Source organism: Pseudophryne corroboree, chromosome 1, assembly GCF_028390025.1.
Source record: "Pseudophryne corroboree isolate aPseCor3 chromosome 1, aPseCor3.hap2, whole genome shotgun sequence".
Taxonomy (NCBI): domain Eukaryota; kingdom Metazoa; phylum Chordata; class Amphibia; order Anura; family Myobatrachidae; genus Pseudophryne; species Pseudophryne corroboree.
In genome coordinates this window covers 631,036,712-631,054,512 of record NC_086444.1, presented here as the reverse complement: position 1 = coordinate 631,054,512, position 17,801 = coordinate 631,036,712, and the positions used below count along the sequence as shown (strand labels likewise).

General features: G+C 41.4%; 1 protein-coding gene and 1 non-coding gene across 3 annotated transcripts in view; both read left to right on the top strand.

The window, feature by feature from the left end:
• The window catches only part of SUGP2 (SURP and G-patch domain containing 2), a 45,512-nt gene extending 29,335 nt beyond the window's left edge, over positions 1–16,177 (top strand). The window contains exons 4-11 of one of the 2 annotated variants that reach the window (XM_063914541.1): positions 1,744–1,840; positions 2,962–3,416; positions 3,705–3,816; positions 3,913–4,214; positions 4,794–4,855; positions 11,666–11,802; positions 13,336–13,466; positions 14,917–16,177. In XM_063914541.1, coding sequence (XP_063770611.1) covers positions 1,744–1,840; positions 2,962–3,416; positions 3,705–3,816; positions 3,913–4,214; positions 4,794–4,855; positions 11,666–11,802; positions 13,336–13,462 — 1,292 coding nt within the window. In that variant the 3' untranslated portion in view covers positions 13,463–13,466; positions 14,917–16,177. Of the gene's footprint in view, positions 1–1,740; positions 1,841–2,961; positions 3,417–3,704; positions 3,817–3,912; positions 4,215–4,793; positions 4,856–11,665; positions 11,803–13,335; positions 13,467–14,916 lie in introns of both variants that reach the window. The other variant, XM_063914540.1, reaches the window with a different exon arrangement.
• Positions 8,508–8,622, top strand: LOC134961532 (U5 spliceosomal RNA). Its single transcript, XR_010187924.1, has one exon. It is a non-coding gene; the product is annotated as a U5 spliceosomal RNA (small nuclear RNA).
• Positions 16,178–17,801: the final 1,624 nt, after the last annotated feature.

Below are 17,801 nucleotides of genomic sequence, written 5' to 3'. Positions count from 1 at the left end.
TTAAAATTTTCCATTTGAACAGGGCAGAACTGGGACTCGTCTCCAGTTTCTTCCTAAAGGGGTGTCAGCGTTTTCACCTGAAACAACCTGTTGTGGTGCCTGCGGCTACTGGGGACTTGGAGGACTCCAAGTTGCTAGACGTTGTCAGGGCCCTAAAAATATATATATATATATATATAGTTAGGACGGCTGGAGTCAGAAAGTCTGACTTGCTGTTTATATTGTATGCACCCAACAAGCTGGGTGCTCCTGCTTCTAAGCAGTCTATTGCACGCTGGATTTGTAGTACAATTCAGCTTGCACATTCTGTGGCAGGCCTGCCACAGCCGAAATATGTAGATGCCCATTCCACAAGGAAGGTGGGCTCATCCTGGGCGGCTGCCCGAGGAGTCTCGGCATTACAACTTTGCCGAGCAGCTACGTGGTCAGGGGAGAACACGTTTGTAAAAATTTACAAATTTGATACTCTGGCTAAGGAGGACCTGGAGTTCTCTCATTCGGTGCTGCAGAGTCATCCGCACTCTCCCGCCCGTTTGGGAGCTTTGGTATAATCCCCATGGTCCTGACGGAGTCCCCAGCATCCACTAGGACGTTAGAGAAAATAAGAATTTACTTACCGATAATTCTATTTCTCGTAGTCCGTAGTGGATGCTGGGCGCCCATCCCAAGTGCGGATTGTCTGCAATGCTTGTACATAGTTATTGTTACAAAAATCGGGTTATTACTATTGTTGTGAGCCATCTTTTCAGAGGCTACTTCGTTTTGTTATCATACTGTTAACTGGGTTCAGATCACAAGTTGTACGGTGTGATGGGTGTGGCTGGTATGAGTCTTACCCGGGATTCAAGATCCTTCCTTATTGTGTACGCTCGTCCGGGCACAGTACCTAACTGAGGCTTGGAGGAGGGTCATAGGGGGAGGAGCCAGTACACACCATGTGACCTAAAAAGCTTTTTTAGATGTGCCCTGTCTCCTGCGGAGCCCGCTATTCCCCATGGTCCTGACGGAGTCCCCAGCATCCACTACGGACTACGAGAAATAGAATTATCGGTAAGTAAATTCTTATTTTTATATATATATATATATATATATATATATATATATATATATATATATATATATATATATATATATATATATATATATATATATATATATATATATATATATATTTTAGCATTTTAAGATATTAAAAATCCTTTTAAAATGTAATAAGAAAAACCTGACCATTTCTGTGTATTTTTTGGGGAAAGCATCAATTAAGTGGTTAATAGGCATTTAAAAAGTGGTGTTAACCTCTGCATTCTAAGGCAGAGGTTCTCAAACTTTTTTGAATCACAGCGCCCTAGAGTATTTGAAAAAAATGTTCATGGCACATCTAGGTCAAAATTTCTTATTGAGAAATTTAGAAAAAAAATAGTAAATTGTGTGTATATGTCATCCTTAGGTTCAATTGTGTGGTTAATGACAGGATTTGCTTCTGATTTGTTCACATTTTATGATTGACAGCACTGGTTTTGCCTATTTTATTACATGGACCAAAAATAATTTAATTTGGTACTGGACCACCAATCCAGGGTGCCACAGCACAGTTTGAGAACTTCTGGTCTAAGGATATAATTACATATTTGTGCATTTACTCGAATATTCTGCACCAGAAACCCAGTTGGAGGCAATTATTGGTGAAGTAGTTAGTATCCCTTTTATCTTGTAGTTTTGACTTCTACTTATCTCTTAAAGAAGGAAAAGCAGCTGACCCAAAGGATATTGCAACAATTGACCAGCTTCTGGAGCATGCAAAAAAAGGAGATAAGATAGGAGGAGAAAAGCCTGCATTTTGGTGAGTTCCCCCTTAGCTATGTGTTCCTTTAGCAGTCATCAGGCAATGACTAAAATGGTGCACAAAGATGCAAACCACTAATCTGTGGTAAATTGTATCTAAAGGCCACATTGCCATCATCTTGTGTGAAGATAAACTAAAAGGTGGAGGGGTCCTCATTTAATACGGCAGATTTTCTAGTTTGAAAAAAAATGTCCAGCCTTATTGAATATAATACTCCTACACATTGTAAGCTTTTACATTTTTTGCAAAAAAAATGCGTTCTCATTTGCGGTTGCAAATTTTGCTAAGGAAAATCCAGAGTCCTACTTTTTCCAGTATTAAAAGAAAACAATACAGAGAGCGCTGGCATACTAATTAAAATTCCTATTTTATTTTAACACTGGTTTACTCTAAAAAATAAAATTTGTATCTCTATAAAAACAGCTGGTTTCCACATAAACCTGAAACAATTAGTTTTCCAATGGTACAGTAATAGATACAATTAACATACACACACGTTAGCACACACACACTTTTCTCAATAGATTCTTTAAACAGCGCACTGCAGTTATGCTTGATTGTATACTTTGTATCTACCTAAACAGGTGGTAGATGTTGATCTAATAGTAAATGATTGCCAGAGTTTCCTGTAACAAATTAGTTTGTTGGTATTCAAAAGTCTGTATCCAGCTAATACTATATTTAGCAGCTGTGTTGTTGCTTTATTTCGCAGGGATTTTTTCTGCCAAGCATCAAGAGTTAACAATCCTAAAGAGCTCACAGCAGTTTGTTTGGGAAAACTTCTCTGATAGGCATTTGCTGTGTAACTTGGCCATGTTAATGGAGATATATTACCACATCCTCTCTGGGTTAAGGGTCTCCTTATCTCCCGGCTCTGGTGCTTCAAACCTTTTCAATGAGCCTTATCCGGAGGTTTGGTGAATAGTCCCAGTAGTTATGCAGGTCTCCCTTACACAGCTCACCAGCTAGGTCTGTAGGATACTGTCTAAAAATATGCGTTTCCCAGTCTGTGTGTTCAATCAGCGGCTTCCTCAGTCAGTCTGTTAAATGGACAGATTATTTTTATGAAAAGTTATCTTAGAATATTTTTGTTGCATTAATAAGTTTATTTATTTCAGGTGGTTGTTTGATAAGAACAGCAATGAATATAAATATTATCAGCAAAAGTTTGAGGAGTATCAGGAAACCACAGGCCAAATGTGTATAAAGAACACGCATTTAAAAACAGCGAAGAAATCCCCTGAAGAACTGGCTTGTGAGTCTGTGAGGGCTATGCTGTATGCCAGGAAGGCCCAGTCCTTGAAGAAGAGGCTCTTCAAATGTGTGGTATATTCAAGGAAACAAAAGCTGATCAAAGCTAGAAGACAGCGCTCCAAAAAAGCTGTTGTAAAGGTAGAGGAGGTTACCCAGGACGTAAAACAAGAGACTGCTAACGAATCGACACCCGAGGCCTCTGCTTGTAAAGAAGTTGTATTAGAGAAAACACCAGACAAATGTTCTGCTACTTCTGAAACTGAGCCTGATAAACTGTTAACTAATATTAAAGAATCGTCTACAGACAAGTCTTTGGATGGTAGGTGTCTGGCTGGGATTTTTTCTAATTTTTATATTAGGAGCTTGACTTGAGCACATTGAAATCTGTTTGGAGGTTTACTAATATATATATATATATATATATATATATATATCTCTTGTAGGGATCATGTTGTCAGCATGTTCATTTTGATCTAATTTTTTTAATAGAAACATGTTGTAATGTCTTTAAGTTGAAGCAAAATTAATATATTAGCTAATATATCCTCTTGATTTTGTAGATTTTTATTTATTCTTTTTTTTTGTGTGTAATTTTGCTGCTTTATAGTTGATGAGAAGACCCAGAATACTGCTATAAAACTGGCTCAGTTTGTTGTTCAGATGGGTCCAGAAATAGAACAATTCAGTATGGAAAACAGCATAAACAACCCAGAATTTTGGTAAGTGTCTCTTCAGGAAATGTTCAGCATGAAGGTTTTCATGTAAAATCTGAATAAGTAGACTAAAGATATTGCTGTCTCTTCCCCATTACAAAGGTTTTTACGTGACAAAGATAGCCCAGCTTACATTTTTTATAAGAGCAAACTGGAGGAGCTCAAGCAAGCAGAAGAGAAGATGACTTCTGATGATGAGGAGGGTGGAGATCTTCAGGACGTAAGGCAGGAAGATGTGGAAATGGAGGCAGAGTTTGAAGCGGCAGTGGCTCCAGAGGGAGCAGCTGCACTTGACAAAATGGCCACGTCGGCTCGACCTCCCCCGATAGCGCGTAAGAGAGTAGCAAAACTAAAGGTTGGCATGCTTGCGCCCAAAAGGGTGTGCCTTGTGGACGAGCCAAAAAGTAAGAACTTTTATTTTTATTCCATTTTGTAGTTTACAGCCAGTATTGTTGCATTCTAAGGGTTTCTCTCCTTAGTTTTACTGGTGTCTTACTTGGTTCAGGGCTGACCGATGTTGCTTAGGATATCAGTATGTAATAGTGACTAGGAAAATACTTGATTTTTAGTTTGTTCTTCCATAACTACAGATACAGAATTATGGGGAGTTGTATTAAGCAGTGTATAGAGTGGAGAAGAGGACCACTGAAGAAGTTGACCACAGCAAATGCTACCTCGAAGCTGGTCCACTTTTCCACTTTATACACTGCTAGATAGTTCTTTTCCTATGTTTTAAGAAGGTATTAGATAGCAATTTAAGTCTGTTCATTATGCAGAACATGTACGAGTTTGCAGCCTGTAGATTGAAAGTAAGATCAGATTGCCAGCTTTTATTTTTACCTCATTTAGCAATAAAATACTATTCATAACATACCTACCAGATCATAATCTGTCATATAAGGCTGAGCGAAGACTCAATCTGTTAAACAAGGATGAGAAAACCTTGTGTTATTTTCTCAGTGTTTTGTGTTTTTGTTCTTCAGTACATGATCCAGTACCTATTGAATATGACCGTCCCCGAGGACGTGGCTACAACAGAAAAAAGGTAAAAGGGAAGGGAGTGGGTGGAGAGACATTCTTACATTGCTTTTAAGCCACATTCACGATGTCTGATAACAAAAATGAATGTAATCTTATATTTCTTTATCATCCACTAGGGGTCACTGGAGTACTCTTGGGATATGGACGGGCGTAGCCGAACAAGGGCACTGAATATTTAAATTTAGGACCCTCCCCCCCCTCCATATCCCCGAGTACCTCAGTGTACGACCTCAGTGTTTTTTCGGTGCTCACAGCACGAACAAGGCTTGTGGTATATCCACACTTGGATTTTTATTTTTAAATTTTTACTTTTTATTTTTACACTTAGCACATCCCTTCCCAGTTTCTGGAAAAACATGGGTCCGGGATAGTGCCGCTGCATGGGCAGCGAATGGCGTGTCGGTCCTCACAAAGAGCACCCTCACAGCCACAGGCGCTACAAGGCAGCGCATGGCGTGTCGGTCCTCACAAAGAGCACCCTCACAGCCACAGGCAGACTGTCTCCTACTGCAACTGGACGGAGATTACAAGCCCGTCACAGCCAGGAGGAGAGCTGAAAACTGGACGGTGCTTACAGTAAGAAGCCCCGTCACAGCCAGGATGGAAGCCCCGTCACAATCTGGACGGAGCTTACAGAAGTACGACACTACAAGGTATGGTGAGGGGGTCAGGGCGGTCAGCTCACGCTGCCGCCCTGCTGTGTGAGTGTTAACTGTACAGGGAGCTGGCCGCCGCTGAGCACGCCGCTGACGGGTCCCGCTGAAGCAATGAAGTTCCACCTGATAGTGGTTAGAATGAGAAAGGTTCTCCTTACATTATACGCGCAGAGCGGCCGCACGTCACTCAGACGCCGGCCGCTCTCACTGCTCTGAGGGCCCGCCACCACTACGCAGCGCCGACTCCTTGGCTGAACTAAGCAGAGCGGCCGCACGTCACTCAGACGCCGGCCGCTCTCACTGCTCTGATGCGGCACCGCTATGCCGCACTCTCCGGGCGCTCTCACTGCTCTGAGGCGGCACCGCTATGCCGCACTCTCCGGGCGCTCATCTAAACAGAGCGGCCGCACGTCACTCAGACGCCGGCCGCTCTCACTGCTCGGATGGCCCGGCACGCCGCCGACACTCTCCTGTGTACTAAAGAGCGGCCGCACGTCACTCAAGGACGCCGGCCACTCTCCCAGTGAAACACCGCAGACACAGGGAGACTGTGTACTGCTGAAAGAAGGAGCTTCCGGTCGGCTCCCCGGCGCTAGATACAGGCTCTCCTGCTCTCCCTGCACCCGATCCCCGTACGCTGCAGGTAACATGGGGATGCAGGGGGGGGGGGGGGGGGAGGGGGAATAATACCCATAGCAGCAGCAAAGGCTGCATGGGTTCAAGCAGCGCAGCACTTTAAACAATGTACACTGTGTACTGTGATATACAGCACGTTTTATATATATATAATATATAATAAAGCTTTTGCTGGCATAACTGTCTATAATATCAGTATGAACTGATTATATGTGTAAACACTTTGTATATATATATAATATATATATGAGGCTTTGGCTGGCAATAGGTTATCAGTGGCATAACCTATTGCACGTTTAACCAAGTTTTCTGTTATTTTTGGTTAAGGTTGCAAAATAAATACACTGCAGGCAGTGCTCATATTTGACTAAATGCATATATTTTACTGTATCCTACAACTGGGTTATAACTGTATATAAGCATAGTAACTGTATAATAGGCTATTAAGCCTATATATATTAAAACTGCAGCAGGTAAACTGTACTGTGATTTTCTGTGAAAGCATGGCATGACGGCCATTTTAATCATTGCTGGTTTTCCAGTTATAATTCTAGACCATACACCTCTAATCCACAAGGAGGCGCAGGGGTGTTAGTGGGAATTTTTACTTCAGGATAATTCTAGAACATTCCTGCCCTACATCGTTAAGCCACCAGAAGGCGCAGGGGTGTTAGTAGGAATTTGGTTCGGGTTTCATGCCCATGTGAACTGCTTTTCACATAAAGAACAATTTAGTTTCCTAATAAATATGCTGTTCAGCAATATATATATAGAGATATATGCCATATAATCATGTTATTAAGGCGTGCAAGTGTCTGTCTGTTGCCTATTATGATGTCTGTCTACATAGCAAATAAGGCTCTAGTGCAGACTAAAAATGTTAACATTGGCAATTCAAATTAAAACAGCGGTAATCGGAGTCTCAGAATAACTCCGCCAGCGCTAACAAAAGACAGTCTTTCCAAAGTGACAATTTTCCTTTGGGTACCAGAGTGTTTATTTCACTAGTCTTATAATTTAATGCACGATTCTATGTCAAATCTCACACCGATAACTACAAGTGAGAAGTGTACATTAGTCCAGCATTCAGATAGTGCGGGGTTTTGGAAAACATTATAAAAACCACAGATACATTTGGGTCACTAGAATCTATGTATGGAACCATGCCGATCACTGTTAAAAGAAGCTGCAAAGTATATCTGTAAAGCTTCTGCTAACGCCGGTTATTTTCATTGTCGCTAGTTAAGTGCGACAAGACCAGAGCTTGTTTGCTCCTAAATTTGATATATGTGTAACGCCATTTTATCCCTTTAGGATATTCTGCCATTAGCGCATACAATACTTGTAACGGCGTTTTATTCCTTTATAAGAAACAGTCACGCCTTGTAACGACAGGACGTTACAGTCAGCAAGCCAGTGGTTTAATGACCTCTTTTACAATTGTGGAAGCGCGTCTTTACATGTTACATTTGCGAGGTTTCAGGACTTCAACTCATACATGTCTCAGCTATTTACAGCTTAAAGTACAAAACTGCCTCTGTCGAACGGTTTGGCAGGTTGTCATTTAGTCTTTGCTGGTTTATAAACCAGGCAGTAGTACGCCAACAGAGTCAGAGTTATTTATTCACCTCTGTTTTAGCAAGACCAAACAGCTCTGTCGCAATATCAAAAGTCATTTACTACAGTAGAAAATGGATTTTCTGCGGTTAGTATTTGCTTATTGGAGCCACAAAATTTGCATAATTGCATTTGATCTTGACAATGCGTATTTACCCAGTCCGGTATGTTCATCACAGGTTCTAGCGTTTGCAAATCGCCACAACCATTAACCATTTCATATCTACCGTTGCTTATCGCTTTGGGTATTTACCAAAGTGATGTTGGGATGATAGCTCATCTCACATAAGAACTCTGTCTCAACAAAGTTCCTCTAACTTGCGCTACTAAGGTATACTGCGGTAGCAGATCAAGTTCGAAAACAATCGCATCTAATTCCGTCTAAACGATGTCAATGCCTAGGTAAGATGATAAATACGGTAAATCAAAGACTTTTACCTACTACACCAGCAATAACAAATGTACGTCTAGTAATTAGTGCAAAACACGCACACTAGCGGTACATTGGTGTATTCACCTATTAAGAATAAAGATGTGTTTTCAATTTAGTTCACCACCCTTCACTCGCGTTTCCCACAGAGGGAAAAGGGTGCATATACTCTGGACGACAGTCGCAGAGGGTCAGGATTTGTAGTTAAAATCAGCGACAAAGGTTCTAAAACACGACAGATTGCTGTCGATAAAGGTCCTAGAACTCTGTGCATTTTACAATGCAATACATGATTCGCTTTCAGTCTGACCAGGTATATACTCTATTTTCTCTTCAGAACGAATAAATCTTTCGCCTTTTACTAAAGATTTCTGTGGAGAGGAACAACCATGAGTTTCAGGTAAATGTTTGATGCCTGTCTCACGCTGGCCTTAAGCAGTCAAACAAGGCAACGGCAGTTGCATACACAACAACCAGTGAGAACCAAGAAGCCGCATGGCAATGCGGCATGTGACTCAAATCCTCAATGGCTCAGAACACCATTATGTGAAAATGTCAAGAGATCATTACGTGAGTGGACATCTGTTAGACAGAGGATCTCACCCGTCAGAATTTGGATCCTGAAAACTGGACATTAAATCCAGAGGTGTTTCATAGGTGAGTCCACAGAAGGGGGTTACCCTCAAGTATACATGATGGCATCTCGCCACAATTACAAAAGCTCAGTATGTGTACAAAACAGATCACAAGGGCAGTGGCGGTGGAGTCTCTCACATTCATGTGGTCATTCATCATCGTGTATCTGGCTCCACCAGTTTCCGCTGCTCTCTCTGTTGTCAAAACGGCTCATAAGACAGTTGTCACAGTCATACTGGTGGTAGCTCATGGGTTTCGGAGAAGTTTGCTTCTCGAATTTTCAAGGAATACTTGCACACGATCTTGGCCCGCTCATAATACGTCCAACCTGTTACATCAGGGAACGTTAGTTTACCCATAGTTACCTATGTACCTATTATCTAGGTACCGCAGCTGCGGTTGACGGGGTGAGGGTGCAGACCGCCCTCTTAAGAAATTGAGCATTACAGTATCGGTTATACTAACCATGTTACGAAATAGTAAGCCGTTTAAGGCAGCTCATTTTTACAAAATTTCGTGTGCTTACATAGGTTGTAAACCTCAGAAGTTTCCAACATCATCCTTCAAGTAACCCGTATTCTGTTAAACGGGGTGGGATGGAAAACTGCGTTGATCTGCACGAAGAGTGCAGGTATCTGTGTGGTAAACTTATTTTCAAAGACGTTTGCCTCTATTGGCGTCTGTACACATCTTTCTACAAGGTGTCATCAAAGTTCACACTCTATTTATCCCACCTACAGCGCCAGGCGACTTGAAGTTGGGTTCAGATTTCTTACAGTTTTCATATTTTGAACCCTTTCAACAAATGGGAATTAAGTTTCTCACTTTGGAAAACAATTTTCTTATAGCCTTGGCTTCGGCAAGGGTTTTGTTTTCATATTTGGGTGCCTTGTATTCCAAGCCACCGTATTTGAGTTTTCTCATGACAAAGCAGATCTTCGGACGAATCACGCTTTCGTATTCTTCACATCAATATACCAATAGGGGTTCCTGTGTGGACAGCACATTCTAGAATTCTGAATGTGGTACACGCATTACGCGTTTATATATGTCCCGAACGTCAACAGTATGTGATATAAATACGTTGTTTGTTCTCTATGATACTGCCAACTGGGGTTAGCCAGTTTCTTAGCAGACATTATCCAGTTGGGTAATAATAATGACTACAAGTCAGGTTTACTTTAAGGCTAAGTTACAATCGCCTACGTCAGTAATAGCTCATGCCACAGGTTCTGTGGGAATGTCAGACCCAGTGGGTCGTGGAGTGTCTAAAACGCGGCTATATAGCCTTCATGTGCACCATGTTTGTGCACGTTTACACGTTATAAATGGTGGCGCCATCAGCATTTAGCTTTGGGCTGCCTACTGTTACAAGTATCAAACAGCTCTCCCGCCCACGAGGGAAGCTTTGGTACGTCCCAAGAGTACTCCAGTGACCCCTAGTGGATGATAAAGAAAATAGGATTTTGGTACTTACCAGGTAAATCCTTTTCTTTGAATCCATAGGGGGCACTGGACGCCCACCCAGAGCAGTTTTACCTGGGTTGTGTTAAGCTCAAGGGAGCTTAGGGTAACAAGTTTTACTTCATTGATATTAAGCTCAAAGGAGCTTATGGTAACACATTTTCACCGATTGGTTCAAATTATAAAGTTCTATCGGTTATGGTGTCAACTGTTTAGTTGACAGTAAGGTTATGGGTCAACATTGTGTTGTCCGTTATGTTATAGGTATTCTCCATTGTCAACCTCTCTATATCGTTCCTGTTCGCTCAGTAAAAAACACTGAGGTCGTACACTGAGGTACTCGGGGATATGGAGGGGGGGGAGGGTCCTAAATTTAAATATTCAGTGCCCTTGTTCGGCTACGCCCGTCCATATCCCAAGAGTACTCCAGTGCCCCCTATGGATTCAAAGAAAAGGATTTACCTGGTAAGTACCAAAATCCTATTTTTAATGATAACGTTGATCTATCAATTGCAGTGTGAGGCTGGCTTACATCTATGATAGTTACTAGTAAATAGAAAAAAAAGCAATTGAAATGGGATTTGAGGTATATTTTCAACTCGTATCATAGCATGTTAACAGGTGTTCTAAAAAAAAAAAGTACTTACAGTGCACCATATAAACATTTTTATTAAGTTGCACTTGGCTCTTTTAAGTGTTTCAATCTAAATAGGCCAATAAGCAAACCAATTAAGGGCATATCCAACTGGCTGTTGGTGCGTCCCGATTCAGTTAACTGCAGGGACCCGGGAGCTAAGTTGCCAGGGGAAGGATTTTTCCTTGTAGCCTCAAAAGCGGTGAGGAAAAATCTGTTACTTGCACACCTCTGTGTTTAACTTGTGGGGAAACCTATTAAATTCCACATTTTATGCGAAATCAATGGGTATCTGAACAATACCAGAGGCTTTTACTGCTCAGGGAAACTAATAAATAACTGAATAGCTATGGGCATTAAACCCAGAGCTCACCATGCGGTAACATTTGCACCTTAATAGTACAGTATATACCCTCTTATAGGTAAAATGTTTTTATGGGTAATATTTTCTTGGTGGCTTTCCAAAAATCATATTGTTTGTTTAGTGATTTATTACAGAGTTCTTTCCCTGTTGCACACTGTCCTAACTAGAAGGCTGTTGTACCCAGGTTATTGTAGAGCAAACAGGATTATTGTGAAGGCTTACATTTATCAACATCCTTACTTAATTGGGCAGAAAGTATGTTCTCTTTTGGTTTTAAAGTCTGTTTCAGATGGTAAATGTACTGAAATGTCAGTCACAATTTCTGTCTAAATTTGTTATGCACGTTTTGACATAATTATCTTCCTTTCCTACTAAAGAAACCAGTGGACTTAGAGTTTGCCAATAAGAAGATAACGCAGCAGAATGTGGGTTTTCAAATGCTGAGTAAAATGGGCTGGCAAGAAGGTCAAGGACTTGGATCTGGTGGATCAGGGATCAAAAATCCCATAAAAGTGTATGTTGCATGGACAGGTTTAATCTCCATGTTTGTAATGTCAACTGCATACTTATAGGACATCCTGTTTAGAATGCATTCGTATAGTGATACCTTGTTTCAAGTTCATAATTTATTTTGAATCCCTGGACAGACAGTGTGGTTTTAGATAATCTCCCATAATGTATTCTACCTTTCCAGGTGTACAGGGGTTTGCAGCAAAACCACTGACACGAGGTATCTTCTGACGCGATCCTACACTGTAATGGCCTGCGTTAAGCTGTAGGATTGGTGCATACACAATAGACAACGTCACTCTGAGTGACGTCGTCTAGTGTTTCCCCAGGCGGTCGGCGGAACACACCGAGCGATATGACAAATCATATCTCTCAGTGAAGTAACGCAGCGGCCATGCAGGCAGCCCCTGGGCGACAGTCCAGATTAAGCATGCATGCACCGCCGACACCAAGGGTCGTTAACTACCCGCAGTGGCGGGCATCTGTTGTCGCCGACATACACTTTTGCTAAGAAAGGGAACGTCATTGCTCAGGAAGGGAGAAAATGAGCGACTTCGTTCATTTGATCGGCAAGTGTGTATGCACCTTTAGGTGCGCAGCATTTAGTAAGCGCTATCTGCCTTCGGTAGCAGATAGTGAAATGAGTTCCAGGCACACTGGCACTGAAATCCGTTGTGTACGCTACCCACAGCATTCATAAAGCTGGAATTAATTTAAACACTTGCTGATATGGGGGGGAGGGGTATTAGGTGCAGTAATTTACGTGGCTAATTTGTACGTCGTGAGGGAGGGGGCTATTCTATTAGCTCCTGTAGCCGGCGCATATCCCCAGATGCCGGTACTTATTTGGGGATTAGTTTCACCTGCCTCAAGCACACAATCCCAAATCCCCTCCTCCCCCCTTCCCCCACTTACCCTGCCCCTCCCCCCGATAAGTTCAGTGAAAATACATAGTTCTGGAACTTTTTGGTACCCTATGTATTTTCGGGAGAAAGAGGGTTTTTGTTCACAATGTAGTTGGGTGGGGGTGATTTGTCGGCGATAAAAAAATAAAAGCAAAAAGACCCATTCTTTGCAGCTGCAGCATAATTGTGCATAATTGTGGCTAATTGGATACCCCCCATAGTATTCACTTAACAATCACTAAGGGGCCCTACACATTTCCCGATGCGCCGCCAAGGTGCCCGATATGGCCGACGAGCGACCCGGCGGCGGGGGGGCAGTGACGGGGGGAGTGAAGTTTCTTACATGAAGTTTCTTCACTCCCCCCGTCACGCGGCTGCATTGAAGTGCAGGCAAATATGGACGAGATCGTCCATATTGGCCTGCATGTACAGCCGACGGGAGACCAGTGATGAACGAGCGCGGGGCCGCGCATCGTTCATCGCTGGAGTCTCCACACTGAAAGATATTCATTTATGAACGAGATCGTTCATATCTTTCAGAAAATTGGCCAGTGTGTAGGGCCTATAACTAAGCTCAAAGTGCACAAGCTTTTATTTGTGTTTACATAACCTGCTTCTACTACTTTTCTCAGGGGCTCTGTCTCTGCTGGGGAGGGCCTAGGTGTTAAAGTAAGAGAGACAACAGAATCCACAAGTGACAACTATGATGCTTTTCGGCAAAGAATGATGCATATTTACAAGAAGAAAATCACAAAGTAATTAGGTAAGCATGAGTAATATCTATCTTAATTGTAAAGTTGTAGGATTGGGTCTTTCCCTGTTCACTTAAACAATGTTGGGTTTGTTTGTTTTCTACTAATCCAGGACCATTTTGGGATGGTGCTTTTCTTTCAAGAAAGTGGTTGAATATTTTGATCTAATGTGACATTTTTCATGGTCACTTGCATTTTGCATTACTTATTTACAGTAGTGGTGACCCAAGGACAAGCGTGCGTTTCTTTCCATCATGCGGTGGATTTTCATGCCCTAAATGCATCTCATAGTTATCGAACATTGAGACTGGAAGATTGGAGACGCAGATAACATGATTTGTTTCTGCGTTAGTTCAACCATGGACTCAATTGTCCATCTATTTATCTTAGTGATGCCACATGCAATATTAAAGAGCAACATTGTATTGTAAGGAAATAAAACTAGCAACATTTGGCACAGAATATTAGAATATTGGTTCTACATCGGTATTCTCTCATTGGGCTTTTACCACAACTGTTTTGTGTAGCCAAAGGTTGTGATTACTTGTTTTCAACTGGATTTCTTTTCTTTTTTTCTCTTTTTTTTTTTTTTCTTTTTATTTACTACTAATAGTTAATTTCCATCTCGCTCAGCCGTTTCTTCTCTTGCATCACAATTTCCTGTTTAGGTCAATAAGGCAAAACGCTGACTACCGACATAAATGTTGGTTTTGCTTATGTTTTGGAAAATAAAATGATTTGCCCACTTTCTGGTTTGTTTTATTTTCCTCAAATTATGTCCTTTTCAAATTTTGCAGCAAGATTTGCTTTGTTCCATGGCACTTAATGTAGTTTTCTGGCATAACAGATCAGTTTGTTGCAGTTTGACTTTTTATAGGCAAGTCGGATAGTTACTTTGTCACAGATAATACGCTGAACTAGAATATTCCTATTTAGTGATGACTTAAGCTCTGTCTTCTTTGCAGTGTCTCCAGTGGTATTTTGATTTTAAACAGGTTGTTTCTTTGACACTCCTGTGAATTGTATTGTTAGTGTTCATAAACTGAATGTTTCATGACATCTGAAACATTTGTATCTTATATGGAAACCTGAAACGATTTCATTGTTGCGAAGTATCTTTTATTTGATGCTTGTCTTTTCAAACCAAATTTGTGTGTGGTTTGCATTCCTTTGAGCTGTTTTTCATTACGCCTGATGTTGAAATTTTTTTCCATAAGGGATGTGGCCTAAATCACAGCAATTTCAGATGTGATTAATTTTCGGTGCCAGTCCCTTTTTGTTTTTTTTCCCCAGTGGGTTTTATGCCCCCAAAATTCTGTGAGCAGTAAGCCTGCATTATGCTGTTTGGGTTTGCCCTTAATGGCATAAGAGCACTTGCAGGCTTGGTTGGGCCTTTATGTATTTGCAGAGTCTGCTTGCCGGTATAAAGTATTCATAGTCTGTCTCTCTTCAATTTTACAGGAACCCAGAAGACTACAGTAATCCAGGATTCATTTTTTCAATATGTTCTGGGTCTTATTATGTGACCCCTTAACTTTGTATTCAGACTGAAATGAACAGCATCTGCATGAACATCCAAGCAGTCCATGTAATTGTACAGTAAAGTCTGAGGTTATTTTCATGTGTATTGGAAGATACTTTTTAAAGTCAAGAAAGTGTCTTCCAATTCTGTTGCACATAATTAGTTTGGACAGCTGAACACACTTTTTTTTTTTTTTTTTTTTTTTTTTCTTTAAGAAAAGTTTGTTAGCTGCTAAAGAGTTGTAGGACTTTTGGTTTTTATCAGACATATAGTTCAGCCTTTTAAATATGTTACTGTCAGGTGTTTAGTAAGCAGGTTCTGTTTGTTTTAGTTGTAGGTGCATTACTGTTCACAAAGTGTGTTTTTTTTTGTGTTTTTTTTACATTCAGAAGTTGTGTAAACTTGTGATATGTTTGCAGGCCAAGGCCTTTTTTTATTTTTTGTGTAAAAACATTTTATAGAAGTCTTCAGAGCGGGGTGTGATACAGAATCCCGGCGGTCGGGATGCTGGTGGACACCGGCATCCCGACAATTAGAATGCAGACAGGAGACGGGATAATTATTTTACCCCTAACCTGCCTGGTGTGGCGGCTAGGGTTGCGATAGCGGGAGTTGCGACTAGAGCTAAGACTCCAATGTGGGGAAAGTGGTACTTACGGCTAACCCCCTCCTCTAGTACCTAACCCTAATGCTAACTGCATCCCTTCAGAGCAAATGCTAAACATAAGAAAGGTAACATCTGATTGAATGCGTGGAAGACTGGAAAGTCTGTTGCATCTCAATACTTTAAAGGGAATGTTGTAGCATATACTTTAATTGTCATGCTTGGCCCCCAAGCAAGAACATTTTCTAATATTCTTGTATAATATTTACCTGTTCCCACTACATTATCAATACTCATCATGGCCTGCACAGAATTCTCTAGCAGTGTGAACTGTCAAAAAATGGCAGCTATCAAAGTTTACTTGTCAGCAGCAGAAAGTCATTCTTTGCATAGCTAATATCTTGTTTGAACAGAGGGAAACTGTAATAGTCAATAAGCAAGTCTCTGGAAATACTGGGTAAGTAATTTATACTTGTGTGTTAAAAAATGTTTTTTTGAGTGCAGCATGTTAAAAATATGTTAATGGGTATCTTGCTTAGTTTAAATTGCATTAAAAAAAGGAAAAGCTTCTTAAATAAAAGAATGTTTAAATAAAATCTTCGTTTTGTCTGTTAAATCTGTTTTTCTTGCTGTATCATTTTTTTTTGGCATCAGAAAATTGGTCACCTACAACATTTATAATATATCCACATCTTTAAATGGGTATGTATTAGTCAAAGTAAGCAATGGATATAAAAGTAAACAGACTAGGCAGACTTCTAGCAGACTAGAAGTAAAGCAGCTCATGCCTTTTGGTCGCTGAATAGGTGGCATTGTGTATATGCTATGTATAGCTCTGGACTTAATCAGGGACTTTTCACATACAAACTCGAGAATACCCCAAAATGTTGCGAAGGATCAGTAATATGGAGTCAGTCGAACAATGCAAGACAAGCAAACGGGTGAAATTGAGGGTTTTTCTTATGTGCAGTACATTTACGCTGAAATAGTTGTTTTTTTGTGTACTATCTTTAGATAATATATTTTAGGCAGGCAGTAAGTGTACATAACTGCCATCCAGAAGTAATCCTTGGTGGTTCATACTCCTCCCTGAACTAAATATTTTGTAAGAAATTACAGTATATATGTAGTATGAAAGTGAGTTATTACCAAACACATGAGAGACAGATCTGAAAAATGTGGCATCTTATGTATGCTGTTTGTGTCATGGCACTGTCACTGCATGTACAAAAAGCCTTTCTCTATATAGCAATTTTTTCAAAAGAAAAAATAATTGGTGTGGAGTTTACATAGGGGAATCTACCACCCCCAATGAGCCAGTGAGTCCATGCACAGGCAGTGGCTTCCCATTGGAAGCACTACCTGTCTGTCACAAGCAGGACAGACAGCCCCAGGGGGGTGTTTTCTCCTCCTCCTCCTGGGACTGCCAGTCCAGGCCGCAATTGGAGAGCGGGCTTTCAGTAGAACAGATGTTTTGGCACATGATCTGGTCCCGGAGGCTGCAAAATTCATTGCGCAGGCATCGAGCAGCCCCTCTCGTCTGATACAGTAAGAGCTGCAGCTGTTACTTGTATTTCTTTTTCATCCACTAGGGGTCACTGGAGTACTCTTGAGATATGGACGGGGCGTAGCCGGGAATGGCACATTTAAATATTTACATTAGTAACTGGTCACCCCCTCCATACTCCCATACAGCCTTCAGTATTTTACTGTGCCTCTAGTCGGAAGGTACAAGTGGACGAGAGTTACACAGAAACTTCAAGGTTGTTTTTTTTTTCTTCTCATTTCTCCACACTACCTTCCCAGTTTATAAAGACACTTGGGTCCGGGTTTGTTGGTGCTGCAGACTGGCAGCAGACAGTCTGTCGGTGCTCATAAGAGGAGCCCCGTCATTGACCAAAATCAGCCGAGCTGACTGCAGCCTCCGGCTGCACAAGGAAGCAGGACGGAGCTTAGCAGAGAAGCCCGTCACGGCCTCCACGGGTGGTGCAGGTACTGAGGGGTTAGGCAGCTCTCACTGCTGCCGCTCACTCACTTTACTATACTTTCTGGCGGTCAGCTCACGCTGCCGTCCACTATGTGACTGTATTTATTATTTATTTATTATTAACTGTCTTATGTGTCCCGTTTTGGTCCTCCGTGTAGCCCTTTGGTCACAGACGCTGCCTGTCACACAACCTCCCGCTCCCCGGCGCCGCTGGACGCTTGCAGGGGGAGCCA